This window comes from Ictalurus furcatus, chromosome 14, assembly GCF_023375685.1.
Source record: "Ictalurus furcatus strain D&B chromosome 14, Billie_1.0, whole genome shotgun sequence".
Lineage (NCBI taxonomy): Eukaryota > Metazoa > Chordata > Actinopteri > Siluriformes > Ictaluridae > Ictalurus > Ictalurus furcatus.
Window position 1 is genome coordinate 22,207,806 of NC_071268.1, and position 15,373 is coordinate 22,223,178.

General features: G+C 38.8%; 1 protein-coding gene across 2 annotated transcripts in view; it reads right to left on the reverse strand.

Annotated features, from left to right (window-relative positions):
* LOC128618107 (GRAM domain-containing protein 2A) overlaps positions 1-15,373 on the reverse strand; it is a 36,550-nt gene that overhangs the window by 19,992 nt on the left and 1,185 nt on the right. The window contains exons 2-3 of one of the 2 annotated variants that reach the window (XM_053641528.1): positions 4,170-4,295; positions 3,080-3,325 (exon numbers count right to left, since the gene is read on the reverse strand). In XM_053641528.1, the coding sequence (XP_053497503.1) occupies positions 3,080-3,325; positions 4,170-4,285 (362 nt within the window). In that variant the 5' untranslated portion in view covers positions 4,286-4,295. The remainder of the gene's footprint in view (positions 1-3,079; positions 3,326-4,169; positions 4,296-15,373) is intronic. The other variant, XM_053641529.1, reaches the window with a different exon arrangement.

A 15,373-nucleotide genomic window follows, 5' to 3' on the forward strand; every position in this document is an offset into this window, starting at 1 on the left:
TGATCACATATACATTACAGCACAGTGGAATTCTTTTTTTTCTTCGCATATCCCAGCATGTTAGGAGGTTGGGGTCAGAGCGCGGGGTCAGCCACGATACAGCGCCCCTGGAGCAGAGAGGGTTAAGCGCCTTGCTCAAGGGCCCAACAGTGGCAGCTTGGCAATACTGGGGCTTGAACCCCTGACCTTCTGATCAGTAACTCAGAGCCTGGCAGTGCTGGGGCTTGAACCCCCGACCTTCCAATCAGTAACCCAGAGCCTGGCAGTGCTGGGGCTTGAACCCCCGACCTTCTGATCAGTAACCCAGAGCCTGGCAGTGCTGGGCCTTGAACCCCCGACCTTCTGATCAGTAAACCAGAGCCTTAGGTGTCGATGGTGTTCACCTGGCGCCGCGTGACGTATTTATTGCTTTCATGCACTGATCATCAGTAACTTGTTTATCCTGGACAGGGTCATCTTGGTCATAAATTTTGACAACTAGAGATCATCCGTACCCACATCTATAATGGGAGAAGTGTGCTATTAGCAGCTGATCAGCTCAGCAGGAAAACATCTTTTATATTTCATCCCGATGTTCCTTAATAGGTTTAAAATGAACAAAAGTGCACCAATATTCTCACCAAATTGAGACAGCTGATGTGTTTTGTCAAACTGGCTCACTAGAGTAGAGGTGGCCTCATTATACGGTCTCAGGCAGCGATTCAACCTGGCCTCTCTCTCTATCATTACGAGCTCTTTGTGTCTTTGTGAGCTTACGCAGATGGAGGACGGCGCTTTTCTACCTACTGAGGCCCACTTTCAGACTACCGAAATACACTCCACGCCTCCATTACACTAATTTCCATCCACGACATCCTTTTCATCTCACTCATACTCTCTCTTGTGTGTCATGGATGCACCCCGATTAAGCATGTGCCAATATTACATTAATAATATTTGATCATGTTAAATGTTTATTAGTATTAAAAAAGAGTATTACAGAAAAAAAACTTACTGTGTTGCTTAACATGATCATTTCACACTGTGCACGCAACATTTATTTACTTGCAAACACTAACTTCTTAGAACTTCTTAACTTAGATAAATACTCAGCTAGGCTTAGGTGGTAATACACATTGCAAGGCTGTTTACGAACACAAATACATGACTCTTAATCAAAACAGTAACGTTCATATTATTATGCAACTGTCATATGTGCCTGGAAAAAACCCTTCACATGCTGAAACTGTGACATTTTCTGCCATATCTAGCTCGGAATGCTACAGCTTTTCCTGAACTGTTCCTCTTCAGCACATTCGATAGTTCAACCGGATGTAAAGCTTGAAAATTTTACAAAAAAGGAGAAAATTTCCAGTGAAGAAAGTCCCCGTGAAGCGTTATTCGATGTGTTGAGGTCATTTCCACTGAAACAGGAAGTCAGGGTGGGACATATATCGAGCGGCTCCTCCCCCTTTTTTAAATAGCCAGTAGCGTTTAGCTTACCTCACGGTCCAAGCTAAGCCGCATTTGACAGTTAGTACCATGGACTTGAGCCCGAGCAGTAACGATGCAAGGTGATTTTTATAATATTGGGGGCGGGACACTTCAGATTCTAGAGAGCATTTGAATGGACAGAAAATCTGATGAGAAGCTGAAGTGTAGAATGATGTCGTCAAAATTGTCGATCCGTATCAGTGGTACAGAGAGATATTGTCAATTTTGAAAGTTTTGAAAATATAAGCTAGTTTGCTCCAAAACAATGACAAAATTCACATTTAGAAGATCTGAATACATGTGAATTTCGTCAAGCACACTAGCTTAAGGATAACCTTAAGGCTAACAAATTCACACTAAAAGCCACAAAACTTCAATGTTGATATCATGGGGACTTTAAAAGTGCATTAGGTAAGATTTCTCAAAGTTTGACAAGATGAGATCTCTAACGGTTAAGTAGGTGGGGCTGAATAAGATTTGTATGATGTTTTTACTCTGTGGGCCTGCCCCCTTTTCAGACAAAGCCACGGTTCAACTAGACTTTGCGTGTGAACTAGAGATGACATTAGCAAGGAATGTCAACACTATAAACAAAAATCTGGCTCATAATGATTTATGAGAATGGTGATGAGTGCAGTCAGTCCTTTTTCCTTCGTAATAAGCTCTTATGAGTGATACGCTATGGTATTAGCATGTTAGCAGAGGCTGGAGTGAAGGGATGTAAGAGACTGTCTATAAAATGACACAGGAGGGACAGGTAAACAATGTCTATTGCATCCATTCCCGCTGTGACAGGTGTGCATCATGGATGTTTTTGACAGCCGATATGTGATTACAAACTGAACTGATTAGACTTCTGTGTGTTTCGCTACGGCACGTAGCTGTCCAACAACGGTCAGGAAAACCTGTAGCATTCAGAGCTATATCTGGCTGAAAATTTCACCATGTGAAGCAGGCACATATGTCATAGACGAAACGAACGCTTTTGTTTTGATCAACGGTCGTGTATTTGTGTTCTTAAGTAATACAACTTGCATTGTGTATTATTTCCTAAGCCTATCTGAGCATCAAAGCTTGACGTTCATCATGTATGGAAATACATAGCTAGCAAGGTTTTAGACGTCTTTTTAGAAGACTGACTGGTTTTTGTTTATCACCACGCTCGTTAAACCGGATCCTTACACAACATAATCATTACAGGAAGGTTACAAAGTAATCCGAACAGAACTGGCATCCTCTCAGGATTAGGTTGTCAAACGTTGCTGTAAAAAGTCTGTATAATAACAGCCCCAAACAACTGATTCCTGAATGTAAAATATTTTGATGTGTAGTGTGTATAATTAATTATATCTAACAAATTCTATCTATGCCTCCAGCTAGATAGTTTGTTTGGCTATATCAGCTTTTTTCCCCCCCAAACATTTCTTTTCATGACAACATTAAATGTGTTAGCTTTCTATCATTTCGAGACATTAAATCTCAATAACCTTTAATACATCCTACACATGACGCAGTGCGCCCGGACAGGGCTGAGGTTACATAATAATAATTATTCAAACTTAAATGTTGTCACTATGGCTTAGTGGTTAGCAAGTTTGCCTCGCACCTCTGGGGTTGGGCTCGAATCCCACCTCTGTCCTGTGTTTGCGTGTTCTCCCCATGCTTCGGGGGTTTCCTCTGGGTACTCTGGTTTCCTCCCCCAATCCAAAGACATGCTCTGTAGGCTGACTGGCATTTCCAAATTGTCCAACGTGTGTGAACTGGTGTGTGAATGTGTACGCGATTGTGCCCTGCACCCCATCCATGGTGTCCCCTGCCTTGTGCCCCACAGACTCCAGGCTCCCCCATGACCCTGTGTAGGATAAGTGGTTTGGGAAATAGATAGACGGATGGATATTGTCACTGTGCAATCTTTGATAGTTTTAGAAATTTTTAACAGAGAGACTGTTACCAGTAAAAGTTCTACTTTCATGCAGTGACTGTGATTCTCCTTTCTGTGCTACTACGAAACTAAAGTTATTAAACCTGACTGAATTAAAAACCCCAAAAAACGAGCTCTTAACGAACGTTATGTGTATAGTCACGTCCTCAGTTTTTCATAAGAAAAGAGCTGAAAGTGTTTCTTTAAGCACAAATATTCTCTCAATGCCACTCCCCTTTCTTCTGACTCATTTGAAATGCTTTGCTATGGCAGTTTTTTTTGTTTTTTTTGTTTTTTTGAACTGCAAAACAAACCAGTGGGTTGTAGTTTTCTTTGGGAGTGATTACATGAAGCTTCATGGAAAACTCATCGATATTGACCTTTAACAGACAATACAATGGGGTGTAGGACAAAATCCATAAGACTGAATTGTACACGCCCAACAAAACCCCACTATTATAGTATGCATTTGTGTCTGACCTTTTAATACCTACATTTAGATGTTCATTAGTCACTGTAGCTGTTTAACACTTGGGATTTTACTGTGCAGTTTTACATTAAGCTGCTCGTGCCTTTACCATCTTTCCAGGACTAGTCAGTGGGGTACAGGCTCAGGCCTGTAGGAATGAGGAGACAGCAGGTATGATTTCATTTCTGACATGACTAATGGGGACGTACCATATCTTTCAAGAAAATTCCAAGCCTTGAACATCTGACTAAAAGGAGAAGTGGTATTATAGGGAGTGAGGGCATTAGTGTGTGGGTTTTTTCTCACATGATGCTTTGTCTGTAATGTTGGAGACAAAGTGGCTCATCCTCTTTCTGAGGGTCACTGCTCTCTGGCGGGATCACCAGGTTCACATCATCGCTCTGATCCATCTGTTCCGCCATTTTCCTTAGCCTGAGGGAATTCATTTAAAAAAAAACATTATTATAATTATTTGAAATCCATTCATTCAACAGTCTCTAGGTATAAATCACCAGGTCAATAAAGTGAAAGGTCTAAGCCATAAAAATGTGAACTGAGGTGTTTAAAGGTGCAATAGTCATTCTTTTTTATTTCGAACTAGTACAAATAACCTGGACAATATGTACAACATGATTAAAAACATTTATTGAAGCCATGATCTCAGCACAAGTGTATCATGGAATACTGCAGTCCAGGCTGTACTGCTCGGCCTCCTGTCAATATATTATATAGACATTATATAGACACTCCCCAATACCACTTTTTAGCAAAATGTCTTCCAAAAATGTACATACTAAGTTTATATTATATATATATGTTTTTTTTTTTCAGAAAGTCTTTAGGAATGCCTTTGACAGAAGAAGAACTTATTGAAATCATTCTCATGGATGGATCGGGAAGCTTTCGCAAGGTAGTGATGGATTTTAACAGGAAACATGGCAAGCACATCACACACGACTCTGCAGCTATAGGGTTAGGGTTAGACTGGACGTTTGTAAGCTTTTATAAGACTTTTGGACACCCTGTTCTTTTACTATGAGCAAAAAACCCACCATGCATCCAAAAAACGTAATGACAAGAAATGTCGCACTTTTATTTTTTGCACTTTTCCAAGACGGAGAAATGTATTACTGGTGAAGAGGAAGCGGAATTAGTGACTCTGCTCCTACAGGTGTGTAAACGCAATCTGAATAAAGCATTGAACTGTTTTAATGGGCAGCTTTATATCACATAGATAAGCCAAGTAAGGTAGATGTCAGTAAATTTCACACTTTTCACCAAGACCCACATTCATAGAAATGTATGTAATGCTAAAAACTTGCTAACAGTGGTAATGAGAGTCAGCTGAAAAACACATGGGAGCTCATTACAAAGAAAAACAGGACAGCAAAGGCACTTGTGATCATCTAGCAGCAAAACAGCATGAGCCGAAGTTCATGTTTTTATAGCGTTATAACTTGGCAATCAATCACTATGTTTACATGGACACCAATAATCCGATATTAACCCGATTAAGACGATACTCTGATTAAGAAACTTCCATGTAAACAGCGATTATTGATTACCTTAATCCGACTAAAGTCATACTCGAAGTAATGATGTGTGCCATTCATCGATCTATGTTCTATAACATGTAAAACGGGAACATGAAAGGAATATTCTAAAAGCAACCCATGTAAACACCTTAATCACAATATTGTCTTATTCAGAATAAGACCAATAATTAGATTACTGCTGTCCATGTAAACGTAGTCAGTCAGTACGTTTACACGGACAACAATAATCCAATATTAACCCAATTAAGACAATACTGTGATTAAGAAACTAGCATGTAAACAGCAATTTTGAATTACCTTAATCCGATTAAGGTCATACTTGAAGTAAACACAAATCGAATTAAGACATGTGGAGTATTCCTGTTTTAGTCGCATTATCGACGTGTATTACAGACATGTACACACCTTAATCACACTATTAACGTCGTGTGGGAGTTCTCACCGCATTTTGCGACAGGATACGTACACACACGGCAGTGCTCGTCCGTTTTACGGCGAACAAGAGAGTTCGGCTGCGTCCCAAACCACGTACTTGCCTACTATATGCCTGTAGTAGGAGAAATACATGTATCTCGGCTACTATATAGACGGTTATTACGCGGTTTGGGACGCAGCCCACGGCTTCAAGCAGTCGTCCATTTGCACGTACAGCATGACAAATAATTAACCGCACTTAAAGCGTTCGTAAAAAAAAAATTTAATAAAACACCCAAAACTGTATACGGTACCATAACGAAGACCAACTGTATGTTGATATGTGAAATTCTGGAGGAATTTGTGACGTGGGGACGTAATGACGTGTGCTGTTAATCAAACTATGCTGTATAACACGTAAAACAGGTACATGAAAGGAATATTCTAAAAGCGAGTCATGTAAACACCTTAATTACAATATTGTCTTATTCAGAATAAGCTCAATAATTAGATTACTGCTGTCCATGTAAACGTAGTCATTGTCTGTGTGACGATTTTCAATAAAGAAAACTCTTTTTTCCCACCTATTTCGTACTGCAAACAATGCTGAACAAGCAAACATTTTTTAAAACACAATTTACTGCAGGCTTGTTTTTTGAAGTTATATGCCAGATGCTTGATGCAGAATATCCCGTTGCTACATCAATCACCCAAAACGGACGCTAGACAAAAAGATAGGGGGCAATGTGGGCGGAGAGGAGTGGACAGCGTGTGGATTGCCGAACAGGCCGATAACAAGCGCTAAATATAGATGGGAGAATGTGAGCAAAAGCAACAGACAGACAGGGTGTGATGAATGGAAGTACAAAGCCAAATCAGGCTGTAAATCCTAATACAAAATTACACAATATAATAAAATGAGTGTATATAAATATGCACTCACTAAACAGGACATTTAAGGCAGGGTTAAGGAGAAGTTTCTAAGCCAGTGTGATTTTAGCAGAATACGGTTTTAAAGAAGAGTGTTGATGTACATGACGTGATGAATGCATGAAACAGATTTGCACTAAGATTTACAATAGCACTGCTCTATGTGAAAGCAGAAAGAATTCATACCTGAGTTGACTCATGCATTTCTGAACATGTGTTTACCTGCCAAAGAACGGCAACTTATAACTCATATACCTCAGGTTACAACTGAATAATAGTTACATGAATATGTAATAAATATATTAAATATGTCTTTAAAAAGGGGGCAAGATGGGCTTAGTGGTTCGCATGTTTGCCTCAGACGTTCAGGGTTGGGGGTTCGAATCCCACCTCTGCCCAAGTTTGCATTTTTTCCCCATACTTCACTGGTTCCCTCCAGGTACTCCAGCTTCCTCCCCCAGTCCAAAGGCTGATTGGTATTCCCAAACTGTCTGGAGTGTGTGTGTGTGTGTGTGTGTGATTGTGCCCTGCGATGGGTTGGCACCCGTCTTGTGCCCCGATTTCCCTGGGATAGGCTCCAGGCTCTCCCGTGACCTTGTTTAGGATAAGCGGTGTGTAAAATGGATGTACTGTATGTATGTGCTTAACAATATGCAAAATACATGCTGCTAATCCTTGCTTCAACTAAGACAGCCTGCTTTTTTTTTTTTTCTTCAGTTCCTCCACACAACGTATCCCTGTAAATGCCGGGGCTGTCTTCCTGCTGTCCAAACACAGGGGTGGCACTGAGGGAAAGTGTTTGTTTCTCTGGAATGCATCCAGGGGGGTGGACAAACAAATGACTCCCCAGGGAAAGTGCGCAGCTACTCAGAGGATCTGGCACCGTGTTTGGAGATGTGATTAGAATCAGGACAGGGATGGAGAACGAGCTGGAACACACACTGTCTCAACTATACAAAGGGCTTTTATGTCACTAGTCTCGCCTGGATACACAGTGAGAAGAAGGTGTGACGAGAGTGGAATACACATTTCATACGTTACAAGCTCCATTACAGGGTGAAAAATGTCACCGATTCATGTCTGGCCAAAGGCAACATTCATCAGCTTTATAGATTTTTCTCTTTATAGATAGTCTCTTGCATCTGAAGGTCTTTTTTTCTACAAATTGTCCTAAATATTGTCATTTTAGGCATTTGAAAAACCACTAACACACGACACGGACAAACGAGCTAACGTTTCCCCACACTTAACAGCTTACAGCTGTACAAATCTCACACTACCCTAGAAAACCATGGGAAACCAAGACAAAAAGCAGTGGGTTTTTCCATGGTACCCATTCAACATGAACGTTGACCTATTGGCTGGAATTAATGGACTGTTTATATTTAGGTTGAGGAAGCTAGTGGAGGATGAGTTGGCTTAGGACAAAAGGCTGCTTTATTCCAAATAATAGACCTTCACGTACCAGGTCATCCTTATACATGTAGGCAGACGTGATGGGTTATTATTTCGGTATAATTAGGAAGTATTGTAAACTGACGGAATAAAATGTTACTGGAGTGGAATTATACTGTATATCTCCAAACTAAAAAGAAATGATACCCAAAACATTCCAAGCAAGCGTCCTCGTCTCTAGTTGAAATAAGCATGCTAATAGAAATAATAACGTCATAATATGGTAATAAGGGGGGTGTTTCGATTCCTGCCTCCACCCTGTGTTTGCACGTTTGCCCAGTGATTTGGGGGTTTCCTCCTGGGTACTCCAGTTTCCTCCCCAGTCCAAAGACATACGTTGTAAACTGATCTCTGATCTCTGAATCGTCCGTAGTGTGTTAGTGTGTGAGAGTGTGCCCTGTGATGGGTTGGCACCCCGTCCAACGTATCCCCCGCCTTGTACCCCGAGTTCCCTGGGATAGACTCCAGGCTCCCCTGTGTAGGATAAGCAGTAAGGAAAACGGATGGATGCATGGATAGATATGGTGATAAACTCTTACAGTAAACTTTTGTCAGATATTGTGCATGCTTTGTTTTTATTTTAAAATACATGTTGGTACAAACTCTGGAAGAGACTGATGGTTCATGTAAACATTTTGTACCATTCTGAATCTTTAAAATGGTAAAGCATTTAAAGTTTGTTTTATCTTCCGTTTATTGTTGTAAACGTTAAATAAAAGTCATTTTTATTTATTTATTTATTTTTCAATGCGCTGGCCTTTTATTCTTAGCAGACCTGTGACACATATTGCATATTGTAAAAAAAAAAATATCTTCAAATATTGTAGAAATGATATTTCTGCCATATCGCCTACCCCATAAACGGAAGTGTAGTTTCAGCCTGAGAGTTTCCATCCATGGCTTACCGAGCGTGTAATATATTTTCGACAGCTCCGGGATTTCATTAGGTTAGAATCTGAGTGTCTCTTTGCATTTCTGTGTGGAAAGCAACAGGAACACAAACCCACAAAGCACTGAGACAATGAGCTTTTTGACGCAAAGTAGAGTTACCAGATCCTTTTAGCACAAGTGCCAATTACTAGCATCACGTCTTTAATGGTTAATCATTTTCCCGTTTGAAACAGTTAGTAGTAATAAACATGGCTGGCCAACTGCAACGTCAGTCAAACAACCTCTTCCTATGTTACAGTTCTTGGCCATGTTTGTGAGATAACTGAAGTGTAACATATGAAAAGGACAGTGGAAAGAGAAATGATATCAGTAATCAAAGTGGTGTCTGAAGAATCCAATACTGTGGGCTGTGGAACAAAAAATAATGGCAGTCCAATTCACATTAACGGTAGTCTGCTGTAGGATACAGTTTCCTGGATATATCAACTGATAAACACTGACGGACGCATCAACAAATTCCTCATGTTAAAAAAAAGCCCCATTTGCATGTTAAAGGTAGGGGAATGATGAATGACCAGTACAGCAATATATATTTGCACTTCAGACTGCAGCAAAATACTGTTGAATGTGAAGAACTAAGACTCTGTTAAGTTGATTAAGGCCATATGAAGCAATGTTTGTGAAACTTTGCAAATTTATGTGGCTTTCCTGCTGCGTACTTTCCCTCAATTAGCCAAGCACATCAACAAAGTACAGTGCAATGTGTTAGTGGCCTCCCTTCCTTTAACTTTATTCACAGTGAGATGTCTTGTTCAGTAAGCCCATTGTACGGTCACATTTAATATACGCAAGGCTGAAATGCACAAATTATACCACACCATCATGGGTAGTGGAAGATCAAGTGCTAGAAATTTTGGGGAGGGTGCAAACAAACTGAAAATAACACGGTTAGTAATGTGGGATTGAATGTAATTGTCAAACAGGCATTTAACGGGTGATATAACAATGCATCACCACTGCTTAACTACAAATGGAAAATTCAACAGTTAAAGCACGCAATAATGTACCACGAATCGGTGAATTTGAGTTTAATGTGGGTTTATTATCAGTAATAATGAAATCAAAGTAATCATTTAAAAAACTGTAATCACTCAAAAAAAACAACAACAACAACACTGTAACGTTGCCTAAACAATGGCCAGTAGCACTACTTACATTACATTACATTTACGCTATTTGGCAGACAACCTTATACAGAGCGACTTACAGTTTTCTCATGCATACATCTGAGCAATTGAGGGTTAAGGGCCTTGCTCAAGGGCCCTACAGTGGTATCTTGGTGATGCTGGAGTTTGAACTTATGCCCTTCTGAGCAGTGGATCGAGACCTTAACCACTGAGCCAAGCTTCCCGAAAACCCCACTGTGTATACTAGGGTAGGATGATACATATCGTAGGACAATAGAAAAATGTTTATCATTAGACATTTTCCTATATCGTCCATATCACCAGTGTCAGAAAAGCTACTTATCACAAAAGCTGCTGTTTTATGTCACGTTTTACATCAAGGTCTGAGCTCGGCGCTATTAGCGATGTGCTGTAGCGAAACAAAGACAAGCATGGGGGATCGTGACGCAGAGTAAAACTCCCAGCAACACTCCGACACAGAACAGGCTTCTACAAGATGGGGAGCTTAGACCGAAAAACGGAGCTGCTTCTGTCAAATGGATGCTGAATAGATTGTTTAAATATTTATTGAATTTATTCATATATTTTGCATTCATATTGTTCCCATTTTAACTTTTATGTTTTTCTTATTCTCATTTGTGAGAATTCTGTTCAGTGCCTCTTCTGATTGAAAGGGGAAAAGAAAAAGTGCCTTTCACTGGGGCTAAGTTCACAGAATAATCAAAAAGCTGTTATGAATGCATGCAGTTATTTTGTATAGATAATATATCAGGATAGATATCATTTCAAGATATGAAATCACCCACATCGTGATATAAGATGTTGTCTGTTTCGCCCAGCCCTAGAGCACACTATGCTGTAACGTGTTCTACATGTAGTTACTGTATAGTTTACTTTTCTATGTATAGTTTAATATAATCATGGATACATTATTTTTTATACTTAAACATATATTACACCTTACACTTTTACGCTCAGATTTAGAAGGCATGTACGTATATTATAAACAAATATTTATCTTTTAGTAATTCATCTCTAATGTAATAAGAAAGTCAAAGTGAAATAAGGATCTATCACATACTTCATAGTTCTCAGTTGAGACTGGTGAGCCAAAATAGTCCCCTGACACACACACACACACACACACACACACACACTTTATTGTGAACCACAGACAGAGTTAGACTGTGTAGACAAGTCCAGAGGAAAAATATACAAATACTAGAACGTATAATAATCCACACATAACACTCTGAATACTCTACTCATATACATATATAGCCTTTTCTATATCTGTTGCTCAAAGTGGGACCTCGAGGGGGTCATGAAGCATCGCCAGGAGTCTACGATTTTTCAAATTTTATTACACTGGAGGAAATCATGGCCCACGATTATCAAATTATAAGTATAATTATAAGTAATTATATTTATTACTGACTTCTTATAGATTGGCTTTCAACAGGTTTCATCCAAACCTGAATGATTCAGGAAGTCAAACTGGACCTAATATGTTCTGTCAGTGGAAAACTCCAGAACAGAAAGCTCCATGGCTCTAGTAAAAAGACAAAATTTTATTGTACAAATAATTTTTATGAAATACATCTGTGCTGAGGGGGTGTGTGGAATTTATTTTACTGTAAAATGTATCCCTGGCTACAAAGAGTCTGAGAAACCATGCTTTAGACACTAAATCCTTGTCTCCTTCCCAAACACATTTAGAAAGGAAAAAAAAAGACACTGTTTAAAATGCTACCGAGCCCCTGCTGGTCCTGTTTATCTCCCAGGAAGTCTAAAAACAATTACATCCAGCAATGCAGAGACACTGACCCATGCAAAGTGTGCTATTGTGCCTGGAGGCCTCTTGTTAAAAAAAAAAAAAGAAGAAGCCAGAAAGACTCTGAGACTGAGAGAGCTGAACCTTCAATGGCTCCCTTGTGCTCATGTCCTTAGATGATCTCTTTGTTTCGCTGCAATGTACGCTGACATAAAAGTCCCCTTCCTCAGACTCTCTACTTGATTACACATACACATTACAACCCTCAAAGACAACTAACGCAAAGAAATTAGCTTTTTTAAATTCGCTTCAAGCGACAGGCTAGATCCAAAAAGGCATCCATAATCATGTGTGAAAGCAGTACGACTATTCTGACTTATCTCACTATTTCACTGTGTCCCTGCTGAAAAGACCTGAGAGTGGATGCTGACCTGAGACTGATTGTAGATAAACTTGAGGGTTTTTCTTTACTGAATGGGAGTCAAACGTGTGCTATATGGTTATGTGGTATATTATATATTACATTATAGTATATATATATAGTACAAATACACAGATAAAAATCTTAGAAATGATTACACCAATTCCTAATCATATTAAGTGATTAAGTGAAACAATATTCACAGTATTAGGAGAGTACATCATGTAGCTACTGCATAACTTAGTGTGTAAAATTAGCATTTAAAAAAAAAAATTGGCAAAGGATCCATGCTGAAAAAAACCCCTTGGTAACCATTACTGCTTTCTATCATTCTTCGAATATTGATAATGATTTGTAATTCCCAGCTTTCTCTACAAATGTTTGGGTCCTAATGGAGACCTGTGAGTTTTGTAATGGGATTCAGAGGTTTTGCTCGTGTTTCATTGGACCAGTTCTGCAATTACAATACACTTTACACAATACACTTCAGTTAATTACCAGAGATGGTTGTAGTGCCTTACTGCATTCCAATGACTTTTTCTGATCACACAGTAATGTAACGCATTACATTTTAAAAGTATATACTTTGATTACAGTTACTGATGTCAATAAAATGACGTTACTTGCGTTACAAATTTATTGTTAAGAAAACAATATTAAGTAAAATGCATTTTAAAATAAATCACGTTTTGCCCCGAAGATTTTTTTTCTTATGCCCGAATAATTCTCCACTTAGAGCGGTTTGTGACTACGTAACTAAATGAAGACGGCGGTGTTGTAATTTTATATCTTCAGTGAACGGAGGCGAGACCAATCAGACAGCGTTTACAGGAAAATACGTGGGAACACTCGTGTCTTATTGGCTGACAGCCTCTCAATTCTGCCAAACGCTAGCTCACAGTCAGTGTGAGGAAAAATGGATATATGATGATTTTTTTAAAAACAGTAAAGAGGTTGAAACTGAAACACTAACATCCTCTGATGCTGAGCAGGAAAACGAGGTGTGTAAATGTCTATGAGTTCCAGTTTATGGGAACATGATATGAACATGAACATGAAATAAGGAATGATAATGTACTTTGCATGGCACTGTAGCAGCTAAACCCATACAGTGATAGCTTAGTTATGCCGCCACTTGGCTAGCAACACCAAACTAACCCAGTTAGAAAAGTTTTATATTTTATCGGTCTGATAGTCCTACAAACAGTAACAACACCCGACGCAAGTTTTATGATAAATCCAGCTTTTCCTGATCGTGTTATACAGTGATGCGCTCTAAAATTACGGAAAGAGTTTCACTTTGTAGTGTGTTTTTATAGGTTTGACAGGTTTTGAAAGTAACGTGGAAGTAAAGTAATTAGTAATCTGATAACTTTTTACATGCAGTAATCATTAACGTAATCAGAATACAATTTTAAAGTAGTAATTAGTAATCTGTAGTGGATTACGTTTTTGAGTAACTTACCCAACACTGTTAATTACACACTGAATAGATCAGACATCTAAACTGCTATTATGAAGTAAAACTATACTTTCCATATTGTTTACAACAGGGGGACATACAGTGTAATATGCTTATCATTGTGTACCGAACACTGTAAAGTATACCGTCATTTTTTTAAGTACTGTAAAATTTACAGTAAACATAACATATAATGCAACAAATGGCTGTTGTATTATTTTATTTATTTATTTTTTTAAAAAGCAACTTAGACATGATGTGGGAAATAGCTGAGCCGATAGTTTAAGAGTCTTGTGCAAGGAAGAAATCGCACGTTGGCGAAGTTGGGATTTTAACACACAGCCTTTTGATCTGTAATTCGTATCATGGGAACAGGTGGGTCTATGTGAAGAAAGGTATTCGCTGTACTATACTGTTATATATATGTAACAAATAAAGTCTTCTCCTTCTTCTTGGTTAGTTGTGGTGGCTCAGTGGTTAAGGCTTTGCGCCTAGATGGGCAGAAATTCTAATGGTTTCCATTACGAACACCATTAAAAAATCATCAGCTAACCATAAAAACCATTACCATTATTGGTCCTTAATGGTGTCCACTAGAAAAAACATCACACCAACACCAGGCAACAAATTACCAGTGACCATTATTGTACTGGTTTCCATTAAAATAAATACAATTCCCACTATAACCATTAAAACCATTACCATTATTGGTTCTTAATGGTATCCACTAGAAAAAACATCGCACCAACACCAGGCAACAAATTACCAGTGACCATTATTGTACTGGTTTCCATTAAAATAAATACAATTCCTACTATAACCATTAAAACCATTACCATTATTGGTTCTTAATGGTATCCACTAGAAAAAAACATCGCACCAACACCAGGCAACAAATTACCAGTGACCATTATTGTACTGGTTTCCAATAAAATCAATACAATTCCCACTATAACCATTAAAACCATTACCATTATTGGTCCTTAATGGTATCCACTAGAAAAAACATCGCACCAACACCAGGCAACAAATTACCAGTGACCATTATTGTACTGGTTTCCATTAAAATAAATACAATTCCCACTATAACCATTAAAACCATTACCATTATTGGTTCTTAATGGTATCCACTAGAAAAAAACATCGCACCAACACCAGGCAACAAATTACCAGTGACCATTATTGTACTGGTTTCCAATAAAATCAATACAATTCCCACTATAACCATTAAAACCATTACCATTATTGGTCCTTAATGGTATCCACTAGAAAAAACATCGCACCAACACCAGGCAACAAATTACCAGTGACCATTATTGTATTGGTTTCCATTAAAATCAATACAATTCCCACTATAACCATTACCATTATTGGTCCTTAATGGTATGCACTAGAAAAAAACATCGCACCAACACCAGGC